Genomic DNA, 19600 nt, shown 5'->3' with positions numbered 1-19600 from the left:
TCTCGTAATGCCACCCGCCATCAGTGCCAGTTTCATGTTTGCTTTTGTTTGATGTGCCGACCACGTTAGGTTTTGATTTAGAGTAATCCCCAAATACTCTATTGTGTCTACCCTTTCCAGACGCACTGTGCCAAGCAGGGGATTGGGCCGGTTAAGGGACATGGGGTTCAGAATCATAAATTTGGTTTTCTGTGGATTGATTTCAAGTCCCCTTTCTGTGCAGAACTCCAGAAAACCATCTAACACCCGCTGTATGCCCATCGGGGATTTGGACAGCAGCAGGGTGTCATCTGCAAACATAATTGCGGGCACCCTGCTGCCAGTCAGTTTGGGGGTGTCGATATTAGCAATCCTTGTCAGGTGCGCAATTACCCCGTTCACAAAGAGGCAGAACAGGGTCGGTGCCAGCACACAACCCTGTCTCACCCCTCTGCGAACGGGGAATCTTTCAGTTAGATTACCACTTCTCCCGCACCTGACACGTGCGAAGTTGTTATGATGTAATCTTATCAGGACTGCTAAGATGTCTTTCGGGACGCCTAGTTCCTCCATTACCTTCCACAATTTTGGTCTAGGCACTAGATCGAAGGCGGCACGTAAATCCACAAAAACCGTGTTCAGAGTGCCGCCCTCGATCAACGCCGTCCTCCAATATATGAGGTTTAACCTAAAGATTTGGTCAATTGTGGAGACCCCCCTCCTAAATCCTGCCTGGTATGGGGTCAGGATATCCGTCTCCTCCATCCAATTCTGCAGCCGGTCTAGAATTAGCCTACCGAAAAGCTTTTGTGGTACATCGATAAGGCTTATTGGACGATAGTTGGCTGGGAGCAGAGGGGATCCCTTTTTGATTATTGGAACCACCTCTGCACCCAGCCAAGTATCCGGGACCTCCATCCCCCCAAGGACCGCGTTGAATATCAACAGAAGATAGGGGCCCAAACCCCTGGTTCCTGCTTAAATAAGTCACCCGGGACCCCATCCAGCCCAGGGGCTTTCTCTGCTGACAACCCCGCGATAGCTGCCCGAACTTCTTTTTCTGTGAAGGGTTCACCTTCCGTGACATTCCCTAGCGTGGAATGGGGGGAACTCGAGGCCTCATCCTCTATTGCATATAATGCCTGGAAGTGGTTTTGCCATGTACTCGGGGCAATGTTGGTTTCAATTGCCAAGGGGAGGTCTTCTGATCCATTGTTTACTACCCGCCAGAATTTGCTAGAGTCTCTAATAACTAGTGCATTTGAAAGTTTCTCCCAGTGTTGCTGGTCCCATTCGACCTTGGCATTTACCAGCAATTTCTTGTATGCCTGTCTCCTAGTTTGAATCTCCTCCCTGCTTCTGCACGCCTTTATTGCCAGCAATAATTCACGTTTGGAGTCCCGGCATGTGGCGTTATACCAGGTCTTCCTATGTGTTCCGCTATTTCTACCGTGCCCCTTTACGAAAAGATCTGACTCCAAGGTGTTTATTAAATCTTCATGGATCCGCCCTAGCAGGTCTCTATTTTTCCCATCGCCAAGTTCCTCGCCAATAGCGAAAGCCTTTTCCAGCACTGGGGTATTTCTGGTATAGAGCTTAGCTAACTTATCATCACTTGTAGCCAGTTTTCCCCACCTTACTGTCCTTCGGTTATGACAATTGGACAAGGATGTAATCTATCCTAGATTCGCTTCCAGCTTTGTTATAGGTGCATTTACTTGGCACGTCTGATTTAGTGCGCCCGTTGCAGGCCCTTAAGCCTAGCTTTAGGGTGAGGGCTGTTATCTGAAGAGCGAGGGGAGTCCAAGCTCTTGGTGGTGGTGCCACCGTGGCCGGTATCAGCCATCTTGAATCCTCCTCTAGGGAGGGTCCATCAAGAAGGCCTGGCAGGGGTTCATAATGCGAGTTTAGGTCGCCTCCAACCACATAGTGGAACTCCCCAGAGATTTCACTCAGGAAAGCGACGAGTTCTTCGATGGTTTTTGATTCCCGTTGTGAGGCTACAGGTCTTGAGTAGACGTTTATTATCGCCAATTTGATGGAATTTGGCCATTCTAAAAGGACAGCTAATATGTCATCTGATTCTACAGTTAGAATACTGGCCTGACTGCCTAGGTGGGATGCTACCCAGATTGCCAACCCTCCAGACGGCCGTCCCCGACCCCCCCACTTAGCTGGTTTTGAGAATGCTGCAAACCCCTGGCATGTATGCTCCTCTCTCGCCCAGGTTTTCTGGAAGAGGCAAATACTTTTTGAATTGATGAAGGAAACCCACTCCTGGGAGTCCATTTTATTGCCCAGCTCAGCTACGTTCCATGAGATCAGAGTCAGTTTTTGGGGTCTTGTAGGCGGAGGCCCAATATCAGGGTGATTATTCTCCTTTGTGCTAGGGTTTGCCATTAGATGTTGTGGCAATTCCCCTCGACCTGCCCTTGGATTGCTGTCAATACCAGGTAAATCCGATCTGGAGTAACCGGATTCTCGCTGGTATACAGGTTCAGTGGGAGGAACTCTACATCAATAAAAAATATCAACAAAGCTCAAACACAATGTAACATAGAGAATATCAAGAACCTTACGATCAAGGCAGGGCTAATAAATGCTAGATCAATGGTTAAACACAGTACCCATATTGCATACATGATCGAAAATCGAGAAATTGATGTATTATTTATAACTGAAACCTGGGCAGACGAGGCATCAGACGCCGACATATCTTTGGCAATACCTGAAAGATACTCGTTTTTCAGAGCAGACAGAAAAATTAAACGGGGAGGAGGATTAGCGATTATAGCTAAAGAAAATTTCAGAGTCAAGAGCTCTGAAAAAGGAAGTCATCCTGACTGTGAGACTATGACATTCCAAATCCAGATCACTAACAACTACACTTTTAATGGACTACTAATCTATAGACCTCCAAATGCCAAAAGACCGCTCATTGAATCATTAAGTCCATTCCTAGAATCTAGTGTAACGAACCCAGACTATACAATTCTGGGAGATTTTAACCTACATCTTGAGAAAGCCTCAGACCCCAAGGTAAATGCCTTTAAAGATGCAATGGCCAATTTTGACCTAGATCAAAAAGTCCATCTAGACACGCATGTAGCTGGACATACACTAGATGGTATTTTTACTTCATGTCAAAAATTAATGAAGGTGGAAGTCCACCCAATCGCCTGGACAGATCATAAATTGATCTCTTTCCAACTAGAAATTACAGAGGAGCTGAGAAAACCAAACGAAAGTCAAAAAAGAGCCACCTACCCTGACTGGTCTAAAGTCAACTCCCATATGCTGGTAGAGACATTGAAGTCTTCATACCCAATTCTGGATAGCGACTGTAACACATCCTGTACGCTATTTAATGACTGGCTTAAAACAGCAATTCAGACTTCAGTACCTCAAAAAAGAGTGACATTTAAAAGAAAGTCCCCTTCGCAACCCTGGTACTCAGACACCTTGAAGACACAAAAACAGACCTGCAGAAGAGCAGAGAAAAAGTGGAGAACGCATTATGACCCCAAACTAAGAAAAGACTATAAAAATGAACTGGCTACTTACAAAAATATGACTATGGCAGAAAAAAGCAAATTCTTTGTACAGAAAATAAATGCATCAAAAAACTCAAGCAAAGACTTATTTGCAGTAGTCAAAAAACTTGCTAAAATTGAAAATAATAACCCTGAGGATATATCATCTGACTTCTGCAACACACTTGGCCACTTCTTTGTAAGTAAAGTGTCATCAGTCTATGAGCTGTTTAAAAATAATCAAGCAGAAAAAACTACTCAAGACCCCATTATTGCTGTAAAACCAACCAATCCATCCATCTGCCCACCATCCTTTCATTGGGCCCTACCAACAGTGGAACAAATTAGCAAAGAAATAATGGTAACTAACTCGGGCCTAAGGTGATGCAAAGCTGTTCAGAGCAAATAGGACTGGTACTACAAAAACTGTTTGCTATAATTTTAGACACTAACACATTTCCAAACGATTGGAAAACTATATCGATCAGACCACTCCTGAAGAAACCCAACTTGGATTGTGAGGTCCCTAGCAACTATAGACCCATAGCTAGGATCCCTTTTGCCGCAAAAGTATTAGAGAAACTACTAAATAAACAGCTATCACGATATCTACTGGATAATAATCGGCTTGACCATTCCCAATTTGGATTCCGTGAAGGGCACGGCACAGAGACAGCTCTTATCACGGCAGTTGAAGAACTTAGGAAATTACTGGACAATGGGGAGAAGGCCGCCTTGGTATTGTTAGATCTCTCGGCGGCCTTCGACACTGTCAGCCACGAGATTCTAATAAACCGCATTAGAGAAGCTAGAGCAAGCGAATCTACATGCAATCTCATCACATCATACCTGAAGGATAGAAAGTTTACAGTGGAACTAGGAAACTCAAAATCAGACTCCTTTGAGGTACCATGTGGTGTTCCGCAGGACTCATCATTAAGCCCAACGCTTTTTAACTTGTACGTGGCCCCCCTTGCAGAAGTAATAAGGGAAAATGGCTTCACGCCAATCTCGTACGCAGACGATACCCAAATCGTCATATCCATAGATAAAGACACAAAAGTAACAGCCGACAAATTCCAACATTGCATGTTAAAAGTTAGTCATTGGATGCAACAAAATTGCCTTAAACTCAATGGAGAAAAGAGTGAGGTGATGTTTTTGGGAGGTAATGCAGACATCTGGTCCCCAGACTGGTGGCCTGACAAGCTGGGAACATGCCCAGACTCCTCGGAGAAGGTCAAAGATTTAGGATTTATGATAGACATCAAGCTAGCATACGAAGCCCAAGTAAACAAACTGGCATCGTCTTTTTGGCTAATACTAAAAATGATAAAAAGAATACTACCATATTTGCCCCAAGATGCACGTAAAACGGTAGTGACAGCTCTAGCATTATCCCGCCTGGACTACGGAAATGCACTGTATGAAGGAGCCAGAATAAAAATCATAGATAAGATGCAGCGCCTTCAAAATGCAGCAGCAAGACTGATCCTGGACATACCAAAGTTTCAGTCCGTCAGTCATAAATTAGCATCACTTCATTGGCTCCCAGTCGCCAAAAGAGTCAAATTTAAATCACTATGTTTGACCTATAAGGCCCTGCAGGGCAAAGGACCTTTTTTCATAAAGACGCAGTTGAGGAAATATGAACCATCCAGACTACTTAGATCTGGCCAACAAAAACTGATAGCAATACCCAAGTTCAAACGAGCTAACTGGGGGGGAAGAAGTTTCTTTGTCCATGCAGCAAGGACATGGAATCAACTACCATTAGATATAAAAAACAGCCCTTCTTTGGAATTGTTCAGAAAGCAAATTAAAACATGGTTGTTCACTGCATAAATCTAAGACCAGTTCAGGATTACGGACATGTCATAGCGCCAAGACGCCTCCGGGCATTCGTGCGCTTTAGAAATAGATAAATCAAATCAAATCAATCAAATCTCTTTGATCCCAGAAAACCGGGGCTTGGTCAGGGGAGGTGATTCTATCCTCACTATCAGCTGTTGAATGGGAATGGTGCCGATCCCTCCCTTCAGGCTCGGGCTGTCAATCAATCATTTCAAGGGTGCTGTACCTATTGTGGGTAGGAAGGTAGGCTGGCTTTTGGATTCTATAGGGCCCAGGGACTCCCCTCGTTGTTCCCCCCCATCCACCCCTCCTCCTGGTACTAATTTCCCATCCTTCATCGTCGCCGTATGGGGATAAATACTCTGGGGCCGCACTCCTGTGTCGGTGGGGTTCCCTCCACTCTCTGCGGTTACTCTCCCATTCTCCCAGGATTCCCTGGTAGTGGCCCCATCTCTGATCTTCTAATGTGTGCCTATTCGATGGGTAGAAGTATGAGAGAGGCAGGGTCTGGATATTACTCCTTTGGTCATCAGGAGGCCAACTACAAATATATGAGGCTGTACTCGATTCCCTGAAGGTAACCAAGACACAGTCGCCTGTAATTGTTTTTCTCATGTATCCCACCCAGGTAGCCCGTCTTACCATAAGAACATCGCTAACAGTACCTTGTGGGAGAGGTCTGTATGTAGACAACCAGCTGATGACTTTGTTTTTAAGGGAGAGGGTCGATTCTATAGCCATAGGTTTTAGCTCGGGGACGCCTGCTAAGATCACTGTATAGGGGGACGCCTCTGGTGGTAGGTTCACAGGTTTGGATTTCCAAGCGATGTTTTGCAAGTTATCTGAGGGTTTCAATTCACTCTGTTGATTCACCGGAAATGTGGCAGTGTCTTTAGGATATGTAATTGTATTTGGAGTTGGAGGCGGTGGAGCCTGGGTTTTTGTGGGAGGAATATTTTTATTAGCGTTAGCCGGGGGTTGGTGAGTCTTATTTTGGTTGGGTTTGAGTTGTGTGTTTTGGGAAGTGGCTGAGCCATTGTTCTTCGTCGTTTTTGTTTGTTCAATGCCCTGTTTAGTCCTAGCATCCTGCCCCCCTTTAGCACCCTTGGTATCTAATTTCAGGTAGTCAGCTAGCTGGACTGTGGATTTTTCAATATCAACTAGCCTAGCTTCGATCTTTATCAGGCGAGCCTCAAGGGGGCTTAAGAGAGACCTGAAGAGTGTGCCTATATCTGCCAGTGTGATATCGTCGCTAGGGGATTCCATTGTAATGTTATTAGAGCGAGATGGTGTGTCTGTAGGTGCAGAGGCTATCGGTGGGGGCACTACAATATCCTTAGGTGAGTGGGCAGAGTTGGTGTCGGCGGCCCTGGCTTCGTCCCTTGCGGGATTAGCTTTGGGTGTTTTCGGCTTTTTCCCTCCCTTGTTTAGCCCCCCTTTCTTCCTTTTTTGAATTGCTCCTTCCCTAGCTCCCTTTGTGGGGTCAGAGGCATTCTCACTAATAGTAATTATGTCTGAGTGAGGACCAGGGGCTATAAGTGAGGTTTGTGTTATTTGGCCTGTCGGTAGGGTCATTAGGCTCATGTCCTCGAGATCATTTAAGGCCTCCATTGTGAAATCTGGGTTGGTGGGTGATTGGCGAACCCCCGAGGCCCCATATCCAGAAATATTGGCTTCTAGCCTTTGATCAGGAGGGGTCTTGGCTAGAGCCATTGGGCCCATTGATGATCTCCTTACCCAGTCAATTTCCTGCGAGATGCGTCTCTCAAGTACAGCAATATCCTCTATCAGAAGCGATCCTGCTTTGACACAATAATTATCAATGGTACCTTTGGGAACTCCTGCGGCTGTCAATGTAGATTTGCTTCTTGTTTCCCTAGTACACATCTCGACCTCAGTGTAGTCAGGGCCTGGTAGCGACTGGGGTAGTGGAATAATCCGACCAAGAGGGGTGGCCCGGTCCCGGTCACTTCCGTCCTCGAACGGCCGCAAACGGCCCGCCCTTTGTCCGGGCTTCGCTCCGCGCTTCGTTCCACGCGTGTTCCGCGCGTGTTCCGCGTGCGCGGGTCTGAGTCAGGATATATACGTGTGCGCTGTGGGCGTGGCTTCCGGGGAGAGCGGGCCAGGTGTCACCAATTGGCCTCGCAGGGACTCCTGGTCAATGGAGTCCCTGCCGTCACGCTCGCAGCCCCGTTAAGCCGCCACAGCCCCTGGTAGCTTCCCTTGTGAAGCGGGACCCGCGGAGCGGGTCTGGTGAACAGTTGGTGCAGTCTTCAGGGAGCGGGGCAGAGGAGGTCAGTGCAAGTCAGAAGGTCCTTTGCTCCGGTTGATTCACACAATTAACAATTAAACAGGAGAATCCCACCAGTTGGGCAGAGAAGGGCTGGTTTTCCAAGGTCCGGTGCGCTGTGGGCGTGGCTTCCGGGGAGAGCGGGCCAGGTGTCACCAATTGGCCTCGCAGGGACTCCTGGTCAATGGAGTCCCTGCCGTCACGCTCGCAGCCCCGTTAAGCCGCCACAGCCCCTGGTAGCTTCCCTTGTGAAGCGGGACCCGCGGAGCGGGTCCGGCGAACAGTTGGTGCAGTCTTCAGGGAGCGGGCAGAGGAGGTCAGTGCAAGTCAGAAGGTCCTTTGCCATGAATTACCTCCACTGTATCTGGTCCAGCATTTGAGATCAAGAGCAGTGGATAAAACATTTAGTTCTCACCTGCACACATAGGCATTCAGTATGCACACAGGCATGCACATGTGCACTCATTCAGAAATACACAGACACACTCAGTGAGCATGTTGTCGGAGGTTACCACTATTAAGTCAGGGATCAGCATGTTGTAAGAGGTACCTTCACTGTGGCAGGGGCAGAATTTTAGCAGGGATTACTACCAGTACGCCAGGCCTTCATGTTACAGGGACTTCCACCATGTTGCCAGGGCCAGCATTTTATTTAGTATTTTTGTATCTGTGTAACATGACAGTCACCCTAAGTTATCTAGGCACTCAACGACCTCTAGGAAATAATAGTAATAGAACGGGGAAAGTTATAAAACAACAAATAAAATGTTGGAAAGAGCCATGTCTTCAAATGTTTCCTAAATACTGTAAGGGAAGATAGATCTTATACATTATGAGTTGCCTTAACAAAGGGTTTTGACAGCTGCCATTTATGGACTAAGCAAAGTAACTTAAAAATAATTGTGCTTTTCTGCCAGCCAATGCTGTTTGACTAATCAATATGAGAGAGAATCATACTTTTTCAAGTTGAAAATTTTGCACAAGCTCTACTTTCTTTTGTGTTTTGGCAGGAAACCCAAGGTAAATGGATTGATAGTAATCAAGTTTTGAATATTTAAATGCATTCATAATTTGAATTATTTGTGGCACTGTGAAAATACATATATTGTGTTTCAGGATGCGTACCTGATATGTACAACTTCCCGCCACCTCATGTACTTGGTGGGTCATAGTGAGTTGCTTATCAAATTTCATACCTAGATGGACGATAAAAGCATGACAGTGACTAAATTTGACGAGATAACTGGTTTAGGTTACTTTATTGTGTGCTAATTGGTTATTGCAATATTGTAAAAAGATTGGGACTGTGCTGGTGGCACTATGTGCTTATGTTGAAATATGATTATCATGGAAATTATAAAATGTGTTATTCTCCTTTCCAATGCAAAACCAATAATAACAAATTAAACAAAACCTATTGCCAGGAGTTTTTTTTACCTTTGGAGCAAGGTGAGGTTTTCTCCTATCAATTCTGGCCAAAAAGGAAGTGTCCGTATAAGGGACACTATGAAAAGAACTCAGATCTGTGTCTTGCCTCCATTAAGTTTGAGCTGTTTCCAAAACACCCACCCCTCAACTATTTGGAGGCAGTTATGGAGGTTATCTGCTCTGGTTGTCAGATCCTCGTCAATCTTAAAAATAATTTGGGTATCATCTGCATACATTAAAACTGATAACCTATATGAAGAAATCCTATGGTACTCCATAAATCAACTTCCTCAGCTCTGATAAGCAAGAATTTAGGTTTAGCATTGTTGATTTGTTCTTCAACAAATTCTGAAAGCAGGTTTAAGTGGTTTCCTTAATATCTAACTTTTATAGAGGTTTGGTAGGACCTGATGGTCTTCCCTACCAAATGGGGCCGCCATATTCAAAATAATCAGGCGGCTGGGTTGTCTTGGTGGGTGCAACATCAATTCTCACCTAAGGGTGCTGTTCCTACAGTTTAATCTCTGCAGTTAGTACGACACCCTCTTCTTATGACATCTTATGAAATACATTTTGTGTTTTGACAGATAATGCAATTTGTTCAAAGATTGCAAGTTCTTGAAGTTTTGCTAGGTATGTCAGGTGGGAAATTGGCCTATAATCCTCCACACATTTTTTGTATAGTGGGACTTTTTCCTACAGTGGTTATTTTTTGTGCCTTTTAAAAAAATTCTGGCACAGTACCTGTGTTCGGAGAGGTGTTGATAATATCTTTTACATGGTTTGCTGACTTCAGCTTCAGTTCTTTGGTAGCTTTCCTGGGAAAACATACGCTCCTGAGCCTGTTGGTTTGCTCTTCTTTATTAAAATGTGGCATTGGTCATGATCCAACTGTCGCGTTGGTTGGTTGTCCAACTTCTTACAAACTTTTTTCAGTGCCCTTATCAAAACTTTAATGTTATCGATTTCAGTTTACCAGTGACCTGCAAATTTATTGCAGTTTGGTCCTGGGAGAGCAGTTTGTGAAATGCTAGCTTTGTATTTTCAGCCATTAATAACCATAAACACCACTTTTGAAACTTTGGGAGCTGGTTGTATATTTAATGGAAAATACAGGAATTACTACCATTGTTTCAAAGTCAGTATGTTGAAAGGGATTACCACCATTGTATCTGGTCCACCATTTCACCACTGGGGCAATGGGCAAAATATTTGCTCTTCATTTGCACATACAGACATTCATGCATGCACACACACAAACAAACAGAAATACACTCACAAACATTCACCCCCCACACACACAGATGCACTTGAGTGCACACAAAGAGCATCTTTTTTTCACTCATCTATATTAACGAATCCTGCTGCTGCTTTGGCGCCCTGCCTCTTAATTATGCTCCTGGGCTGATGCAGCTCCCGATCTGCACTCCCCATAGGAGGTGGGTGAGGAGTACCTCAAGAACCATGGGAGAGCAGGAGATCAGCAACCCTACAACCCTACCGGACACCTCTGCTCTGCCAGACTCCTACTTGCACACACACCCTGCATAAGCCAGAACCAGATCCAGTTTTCATGCCTTCTCCTCTCTTGCCCCTAAAGCTTGAAACGACCTGCCCCTGCACATCAGAGCTGCCTTCTCAGTTCTTGAATTCAACAAAAAACTGGAGGACTTGGCTCTTCACCTAGCCCCAGCCCTATATCTATCTATACCGCTCCTCCTTCAGCACCAGGATGCCACCCTGAATGGGTTGTGCGCTACACAGACACACATAGCAAGCTGGTGTACGGGAGGAGTGGGTAAGGCAATCAAGAGGGAGTGGAGTGCAAGTGTAGAGGGAAGTGCCCAAATATGTGAAAGGATGGGGTGCCATATACAATGACCATTTTTCTTTTCACTTGCAATAGTTTTCAGCTTAATTCACTACTGTGCTGTGACATTAAGATCATACCTAAAAAATACTTGGCTTTATGTGAAGAAAATAGAAACCTTCTCAGGGGTCTCACTGATACCTGGTCCTTTTAAACCAACAAAGAAGAAAGTGGCACAGAAGCTGAAATATAAAATACATATTTATTTACCTCCGTTGAGGGAGACTATGTCACACAATACCCTCTGAAACTGTGTGAGGCAGTCTAAGAAGTACAGAAAACAGGGGCCTTATATATGCTTAGGGTTACATAGTCAGCATAAGACCAAGGGGAGGTCCTGGCTCCTGTAAGCATTCAAAATGCCTAATATGGGCATGCAAGATCAGCTTGCTCAACAAAGTGGGAGGAAAGTTACTTCTCCATACATCAGCAAAAATAGCCTGACAGTTATATAAGAGGAGCAGGTGCATTCTACTAGCTAGGCCCTTCTGAGCATGTGCAAGGCTCTGAAGAGGGAAACAGCACATGGCGAGCACATGGCTAACTAAAATGGCTGCCAAGTACAACAATGGCTTCCAACTCATGCTAACAAATCCCTGCAATCACAGTAGGTATGGTAGATACAAGAACTTGTATCCAGCTGTAATTGATTACATTCGAACACTGTAAAGAAAGCACCACCCAAAGATGTGAGTTGAGAGCATCTCTACCAACACTAGTAACTTGAACAGATCGAAACTGGAGATTTTATGACACAAAATATAAACCGGATTGCTGATCTACTCATAGCCTACTCTATCTAACAGAAAAGATCTAATTTTTTCTGTTATCACCATTCTTTCTTTCTTTCTTTTTAGAGTTGTATAGAGCGCGAACTAGACCTAAGACATCGGGTATCAGAGCGCATCACATGAGCACCAGTTTCGTTACAGAAGGACACATTAATTTTTGTTAGGCACGAGGAGATTAAGTGATTTGCCTAGAATCACAGGATGTTGAGCATCATTGCCGAGACTCGAACCCGGTTCTCCAGCTTCGAGGTCGACTGCTCTAGCCGTAAGGCTACATCCTCTCCCCGATTCTTCTCTTCCAACACTTATCTATATTTCCCAACATCTGATGCCCTCAATCACATAGATTGATGCTCATTCCTAATTGTATGTGTATGATAATACGACAAACATCTTCCTGAGCACTGTCAGGGTCCAAACTGTCTCACATACAGAAATATCGTTCTTTAAGACCTAACAAGCCACTCTGTGGATAAGCATTTATGTCTTCATTGTGTATGAAGCTCTAGATCTATTTTATATTTGTGTATGTATGTATTTATATGATTTCACTAGACATCTGACCTATGGAATAATACCAAGAAAAGAAGCTTAAACCATTTCACTCCAGAATACAAATTAAATGTGTAATCAGATTCGTCCCTTACATTTGCAGGCGATTTAGAAGGTTCGCAAGGTACATTGCAACGTTGTTTAGAACTGGATTCAACATCTGCTGATGCACATCTTCTAATGGCCCAGATCTACCTTTCTCAAGCCAACTTCTCTGAGTGTTCCCTCTCTTTGGAAACTGGAGTTAGCCATAATTTTAAGGTAGGTGGTGCTGTATGTGCCTTATAAATCTAAACTACTTAAGTGTACTATAGTAAAAGACACAATATAGATGGCCAGTCTTAAATTAACTGTGATTTATAAATGGTTCATATCTGATAGAGACTACTAGCCGCAGAGTCCTTCACGTAGAATTATCCCAAGGCATGAGACTTGATCTGGAAAATGTTTTACTACAGCATTCCTGCGTGCCGGGGGGGGGGACGGCACCATGCGACTCTGCCCCTGCGTTGTCCGCGCACGTGATGTCCGCAAGGTCACATGAGACCCACCCGACGCGCCTACGTCAGTTTTTTCCTTTTCCGCGTGCAACGCGGATCCGGATCCTGCTCTGGGCTTGTTTAGGTCCCTTTTTTCCCTTTACGCTATTGTGTGTGTAGGGACAGTGTGCGAATGCCTTCGGGCTTTAAGACTGGCTCGTCTTGTGGACGCCTGATGTCAGCGACGGACCCTCACCCCATCTGCATGTGGTGTTTGGGGAAACTCCACGATTCCACCGATTGTGAGGCGTGCCAGCAGATGAAACCGAAGTCCCGGCGGGAGCGCCAGATGAAACTTCTTTCGGCTCGCATGTCGAAGTCGGCGTCATCACCCCGCCCGGCCCCTGCGAAGGGTTCTCAAACCTGCTTCTTCCCTCGTCGACATCGCCCCTCTCCGAGGCCACAGGAGCGTCGCTCACCTGTCGGTAAGTGTCGCAGTTTGTCCCCAAGGGTCAGTTCCCGCCCTGTTGGGGGCAAGGGCTCTCCGCAGGTGGTGTGGCCTGTGTGTCGTACCCCTATCTGCCGTTTCCTGGTGTGAGGGCGACTAGAGCCCAGATGGAGACATATGCGGCGGCTTTGCAGGCATCACTGGCTTCTCCTCCTTCCCCTCCTGGGACGTCAGCGGATCCCTTGCAGTGCACGGGGCCCTCCGTGGCGTCGCCGGGGGCTCCGGCCCCGGAGCCGACTGGTTCGGATCCAGGTTCGGAGGATGAGGTGCCGTTGGGGTGCGGCCCTTCGGGGGTCCCTCCTTCGGGCTGCGGCGCCTCTGCTACACCGCAAACTCCCACGGGAGTCCCTGTGGTGTCACAGGAGGTCGCCGGGGCTCAGGTCGCACCCCCGGGCCCCTCTTGTCCTCTGGACAGGCAGTCGGGTCTGAGGCCAAGGTGACGCCGCTACAGTGCCGGTGGCTCCTGGCCTGGCAGCGCCACAGGGGCCGGTGGAGGGCCCCTCTCATCCCGTCACGGGTCAAGGCTGGCGGGAGTCTCCTCATCCCTCCCTGAGTCCCTCTCTCCCCTCCACGCAAGCGGCTGCCTTGTCGGAGGTCAGCTGACGCCTTTCCGGCGCCGCTCCTTCACCGCCCCAGCTCCGGCCCAGCCCCGGTCTCCTGCATCGTGCGCTGTGACGAAGGTCCTTCCGGAGTCTCCCCTAGCATCGGACGACGAAGTCCTGCCTCAGATTGCGGACTCTATGGCGCCAGGACGGCGTTGGGTCGTTGACTCGCCCTTGGACGCCTCTTCTCCAGAGGTTCGACGCTTGTTGGTGTCATCCTCCTCGGAGATGGGCCGACGCATCTTGGCTTTTTCCCCGGCATTGTCTAAAGGCTGCTCCACGCCGTCTCCGCGGCCGCGGTCTTCGCCAGAGGAGCAGCAGGTCCCCCACTCCTCGGTCCCTCTTCCTTCTTTTGGACCTGGCCCTTCCTCCCTACGGTTGACTTGGGAGATGGTCATCTTAGCTTGCAGCAGTCGCCTACCGAGGAGCTGCTTTCCCCTCCGCGGGGCCCTACGGAGGCGGGTGCAGCCTTCACTTGCGCTGTTTCCACAGCTGTGGGAATTTTGCGCATGGGTGATCCAGCTACCCAGTTCCCCACGGATCATCTTCTGGAGCTTCTCCATCAGGGCTCTGCTGGTTGGGAGCTGCTGCTTCCCTTCGAGGGTTCACTCCATTCTTCTCTCTTGGGGACTTGGGGCCGTCCCGCCACGGAGGATCCGGTGCCCCAACACCTTTTGCACCTCCACCATCCGGCGCTGCATGATCCAGCGTGTCTCTCCCTCCACCCCTCTACCAGAGGCCCCCTTTTGTTATGTTATGTTATGTTATATTTAATTTATACAGCGCGCAGCCACTCGAAAGTGTCCCGGCAGAATGCCTTTCCCTTTCTGCCGTCGCTGTTGTCTCCCCCGTCACGGGAAGCCCACTGGCTGGACTCCGGGGGGCGCAATATGTTCGCCTCAACCAGTGTGGTTCTGCGGGCCCTTAACACGCTGTGTGGCCTGGCTAGGGCCACTTCTTGTTTGTGGGACTCGGTGGAGTCCCTTATGTCTGCCGCTTCTCAGGGGGGTGCCTGTGTTTTGATCTGAGGCACTGTGTGTTGGATGGCCATCCAACACAGCTGGCGCTGGAGCTGGCGGCGTTTATTCTTCGTTCCTCTCTGGACATCTCAGAGGTGCTGGGTCGTGCCATGGCTTCTTCGGTAGCCCTTCACCGCCATGCCTGGCTTCGAGACAATGTGTTCCCAGAGAATGTTCGGGAACGGCTGGTGGACCTTCCCTTCGATGGTGCTCTTTTGTTCCACGCCCCTGCGGACTCGCCCATTCAGAGGTTCTTGGCGGGGCTTCGTCCTGCTCCTCCTCTTCCTTCTTCTCCCACTCAGTGACCTGTGGTTTGATCTGGTTCTTGGAGGTGTTCTTCCGTTGGGGCGAGTCGCCCCAGTTGGGTGTTCTGTGTGCTGCATGGCCACTCGAGTTCTCCTTGTTGGGACTGTAGTTCTGTTGGCTTCTGGCCGACCCTTCTTGACTGTTTGTTTTTGCTTTGGGTTTTCTACACCATGCGGGCCCTGAGACTAGGCCTGCTGTTTTTTCTCTCTGGCTTCTTGACACGCCTTCTGTGGGTTTTTCCACAGGTATTTTCTGTTGTCCTCTGCTGCGAACGTTCGTTCCCGAGAGGTCCCCATGTTTTGGGACGTAACATGCCCTATGTGGGGCAGTGGTAGCTGTTATATAGCTCTGTTCTGCTCTGGGGAGTTGTGATTGCCTTTGGGCCTCTGTTCTCCGTGGCCTTAAGGTATGTTGCAGATGCAAACCTTTTGCTGATGGCTTGGGATGGCTTAAGTTGCACCCGGGGAGTCCCTCTCCGGGGTCACTGAGCTGTTCGCCTGGTCTGGCCTGTTGTCTGGGACCGGGCGTCTTGGTTCTGCCTGGTCCCACTTCTTTTTGGACTGTGGGTGTGGACTCCTCCCTGGAGCGTGTCCGGACCCTTCTAGCCTTCTTGCTCTTGGTCGTCGGCTGACGTCTGGCTTGCCCTGAGAGTATCGTTCTGCGGTGCTCTCGACGTCTGGCTGCACTTGCTGGTGCTGACCTACGGTTTTTCTGCACCATGGTGCCTTCTTGGCGCTTTGGTGGGACAGTCATCCTTGCCTTGTCCGCTTCTTCCAGTAGGCCTTGCACTCAGTTCTTCCTCTCCTCCCTGTGGGATGAGATGGTCCCAGAGTTCTTGTTCCTTTTCGGGTTCAGTCTGTCCCTGGGCGGCGCTGGATGGTTCTTCCTGGGTGCCCTTGAGCTGCCCTTTTTCGGCTTCCGCCTGCTTATTGCGGACGGCGCCGTTCTGTCTGGACTTTGCCTTCTGGCTGTGTTAGGCTCGGCTGCCCTTTTCGCTGGGTGTGTCTCCGGTGGAGGGAGGCTTGCCTTTGCTCTGCCCCTTCTCCTTGGAATCTCTAGGTGGCTCTTCTTCGGTGCTCCTCTTCCTTTGACCTTAGGCGGACGTTTTGTTGTCCTGTATGGGCGTGGGGTGCTTTGGCCTCCCTTTTGCCTTGCCTTGTTTCCTCTGCTGAGCGAGGAGGGGCTGCCTCTTCTCTTCTCCTTTCCCACATCCCCTTCGGGGTTGGTGGTCTTCTGCTTGCTAGGGTTCCCCTTGCCTGAGGGACGGGGCTCCTCGTCCTGTCTTTGGGACTCGGCCCCTGTGGGACCCTCTGTTATGACCAGGCTGGTGGGGTCCTCTCGCAGACCCTCCTTCCCCTTGGGTATGGCTAGGGTATCTATTCTACGTGAAGGAATCTGCGGCTAGTAGTCTCTATCAGATGTCCGAGTTACTTACCTTTGGTAACGATGTATCTGGTAGAGACAATTCTAGCCGCAGATTCCTTCACGGCCCGCCCTTCCCCCTCAGTCTGTGAGGACTATTTGGCTTGGTCTTCTGCATACGCTTCCCTGTGGGTGGCTCTGTCTTCAGTGCATGCGTTGTCGTTCTTTCTGGCAGGATGTTCGTCCTGTTTATTAGTTCCTTTTACCCCTTCAGGCGCTTTGAAGGATTGGTCTGTAGGTACTTCTGTGCCTTTGTGTTCTAGTGGCCCCTCTGCTATCCTCTATTTTGGGGTCTTTTGGTTGGGCCTCTGCCCTTGTTTCTTACAGGGGTCGTCACATTCTGTGTTGGGGCTGTCTGGGAGTCTTGTTGTGCCTTGTTTGTCCCAAACTGGTTCCTCTTCATTGTAATTGGTTGGTGTTGTGGTCCTGTTCTAGGTTTTCATGACACTTTTCATGTGATCTTGACTCCGGGGGGGCTATCTTCGTGCTGGCAGGGTTGCTGTTCAGGGCTATGCTCTGTTCTTTACTCTTTACCCTGCCTGGGGTACTGCAGTGTTTGGCACTGCTCCATATGGTGTTGTTCCCCTCCATTCCTTTTTTCTTTTCGCAAACTATTCCTATACTCTCACAGTTTTGTCTTATGGCTCCACATTGTGGCTCGGAAAAGTTCTCTGAAGAAAACTGACGTAGGTGCGCCTGGGTGGGACTTATATAACCTCGCTGATGTCAAGTGCGCGGACGACGCAGGGGCGGAGTCGCGTGGTGCCGTCCCCCGGCGCGTAGGGGTGCTGGGGCAAAAGATTTTCCGGATCCAGTCTCACGCCTGGGGATTATTCTACGTGAAGGAATCTGCGGTTAGGTTCGTCTCTACCAGATCCATCGTTCCCGAAGGTACGTAACTCGTACTTTTCTGGTATTTTGTGAGTGAACAATTAAAGTTGTGCTTGTTTACCCTGTGCCTGTGTCAGTATTACACCGCACGTAGAGGGACAAGCGTGATTTGCATGGTATCATTCCCCTATTCAAATAAGGGGATCCCACATTGTTATAGTGTAGGTGCAATATGTGCACCTGCACAATGAGTGTCACAGGAATGGCTGCACAAGTGTCTGAATCCCTTCCTGTAATACAGAAGTGATCCTGGCGGCATAAAATGAGCAAAGGCAACATTACCCCCAGGGCACTAAAGTTACAAGGCATCTTATTGCTTGATATTTGGTGATTGGCACCAGGAACTATGGTCGCCTGTTCCTGGAGGCCCAGTATTACTTAAGGTATTAGAATATAGAGGCACTTTTTGAAAAATGAAAAAAAAAATGTATATCACTTTATGCTTATGAATCCCTGGCTACATAACAAAGTTCTTTACCATGGGATCTGTGCGGATATTCATAATCCATAATTTTTTCCACTCAAACTAAAAAGCGGAAACCATGCCATAATGGGATCAATTGCAGTTTCCTTATTTTACCAAATAGCCAAATAGTAGGACAAAACAGTACATTTTGCTGAAAACACCAAACTTGAAAACAGTGTTTTAAAGTAAAAAAAGAAATCAGGAAAATGTGCCTCAATGTAAAGCATACAGACATTAGGAGTTAAAAGCTGCTGTTTTTAAAATCTTTGAAGTGTGCACTATCCCATCATGCTTAGCATTTAGACAGTTGTTTTCTCCGCTCTGTGGTGAAGATCCTGGACACAATCCTGCTTTATTGGAAGATGTTTTGGCAGTTAACAGCAATTGTTTTTTTTTGGGGGGGGTGTTTAGCTTTAATCAATGTTTACGGAGGTTTTCTTTCTCTTTACATTTGTTTCTGAGGAAAAAGGGTTTGTTTTCTCTGATTTTCCTGGTGATTTTTGACCTAATGGTGGCTTTGGGCACTATGAAGAAATTCTGAGAAATGGAGGTAAGATGTGGAAGACTCAAGTTGTCTGCTACCTCCAGGCCAGCCTTGTAATTAACTCCTGCGTAGTGAAGGTGTAAACGCTTCCTGACTTTAGCCTATAGGCTAATTTGTTGATGGGTGAACAGTCTAAACATAAGATAACAAAAAATCAAAAGAGGGAAGCGTAGAGGTTGAGATAGAATCACCCTCCTAACACAGATATATTGCTCTCCCATTATTAACATTCCTGATACCTTCTTAGCGCTCCATTCAGCGTGTGAGGCAGATCTAGGTCCTCTCACAGACAAAGGCTAGCTGGAGGCGCTTGCGGCCCTGCAGGAATCAGCCATTGCCTTGCGCTACCGACTCATCCAGTTAAAATATCTTCAAAGAATATACTACACAAATGATCTCTTCGATCTGGCAGCGATGTGTTACACAGGTTGGGGATATCTTGCACATGATTTGAATTTGCCCTGTAATTATTGCCTTCTGGAGGGATGTGCTCGATACACTTGAATAGTCTTACGGTGGTCGTTACCTGCTGATCCCAAACTAGTCACCCTAGATATTGGGGGCAGGATATGTACTAACGGCTAGAGCGGGTGACCTCGAAGCTGTGCAACCGGGTTCGAATCTCAGCAGCGACACTCAACATCCTGTGATTCTAAGCAAATCACGTCATCTTCTTGTGCCTAACAAAATGAATGTGTGTCTGTAATGCAACATGCACTCATTTAAAGCGCTCTGATACCTTTGAGTTGAGTTTGCGCTACATAAAACTCCCCCAAAAACAAACATTGACCTAGACTCCAATGGATACAAAGTAGCCCTACTGTGACTTGGGCCCCTAGTTGCTAAGAGGGATATCGCCCGCTATTTGAAGAGTTCAGAAGCCTAACACTTGGGGCATTGAGGGCTGTGGGGATGCCCATAGAAAAATTTGGACAAACTTGTGTCTATAGAGAAGTCACTTTGACGCCATGTGACCCTAAATGAAAGAGAGGAAATGAGTTCCTGGGCATACACGGCTTTTTTTGTCAAGTCATTGAAGGAAGTAGGGTTATGACTCCTGTAATAA

The 19600-nt window shown here is 47.7% G+C and overlaps 1 protein-coding gene across 1 annotated transcript in view; it reads left to right on the top strand.

Annotated features, from left to right (window-relative positions):
• TTC21A (tetratricopeptide repeat domain 21A) overlaps positions 1 to 19600 on the top strand; it is a 465179-nt gene that overhangs the window by 193208 nt on the left and 252371 nt on the right. Inside the window, exon 13 of the mRNA XM_078663200.1 lies at positions 12401 to 12558. Within this exon, the coding sequence (XP_078519326.1) occupies positions 12401 to 12558 (158 nt within the window). The remainder of the gene's footprint in view (positions 1 to 12400; positions 12559 to 19600) is intronic.

Source organism: Lissotriton helveticus, chromosome 10 (genome assembly GCF_964261635.1).
Source record: "Lissotriton helveticus chromosome 10, aLisHel1.1, whole genome shotgun sequence".
Taxonomy (NCBI): domain Eukaryota; kingdom Metazoa; phylum Chordata; class Amphibia; order Caudata; family Salamandridae; genus Lissotriton; species Lissotriton helveticus.
The sequence above is the reverse complement of the archived record's forward strand: the minus strand, read 5'-3'. Positions and strand labels throughout refer to the sequence as shown.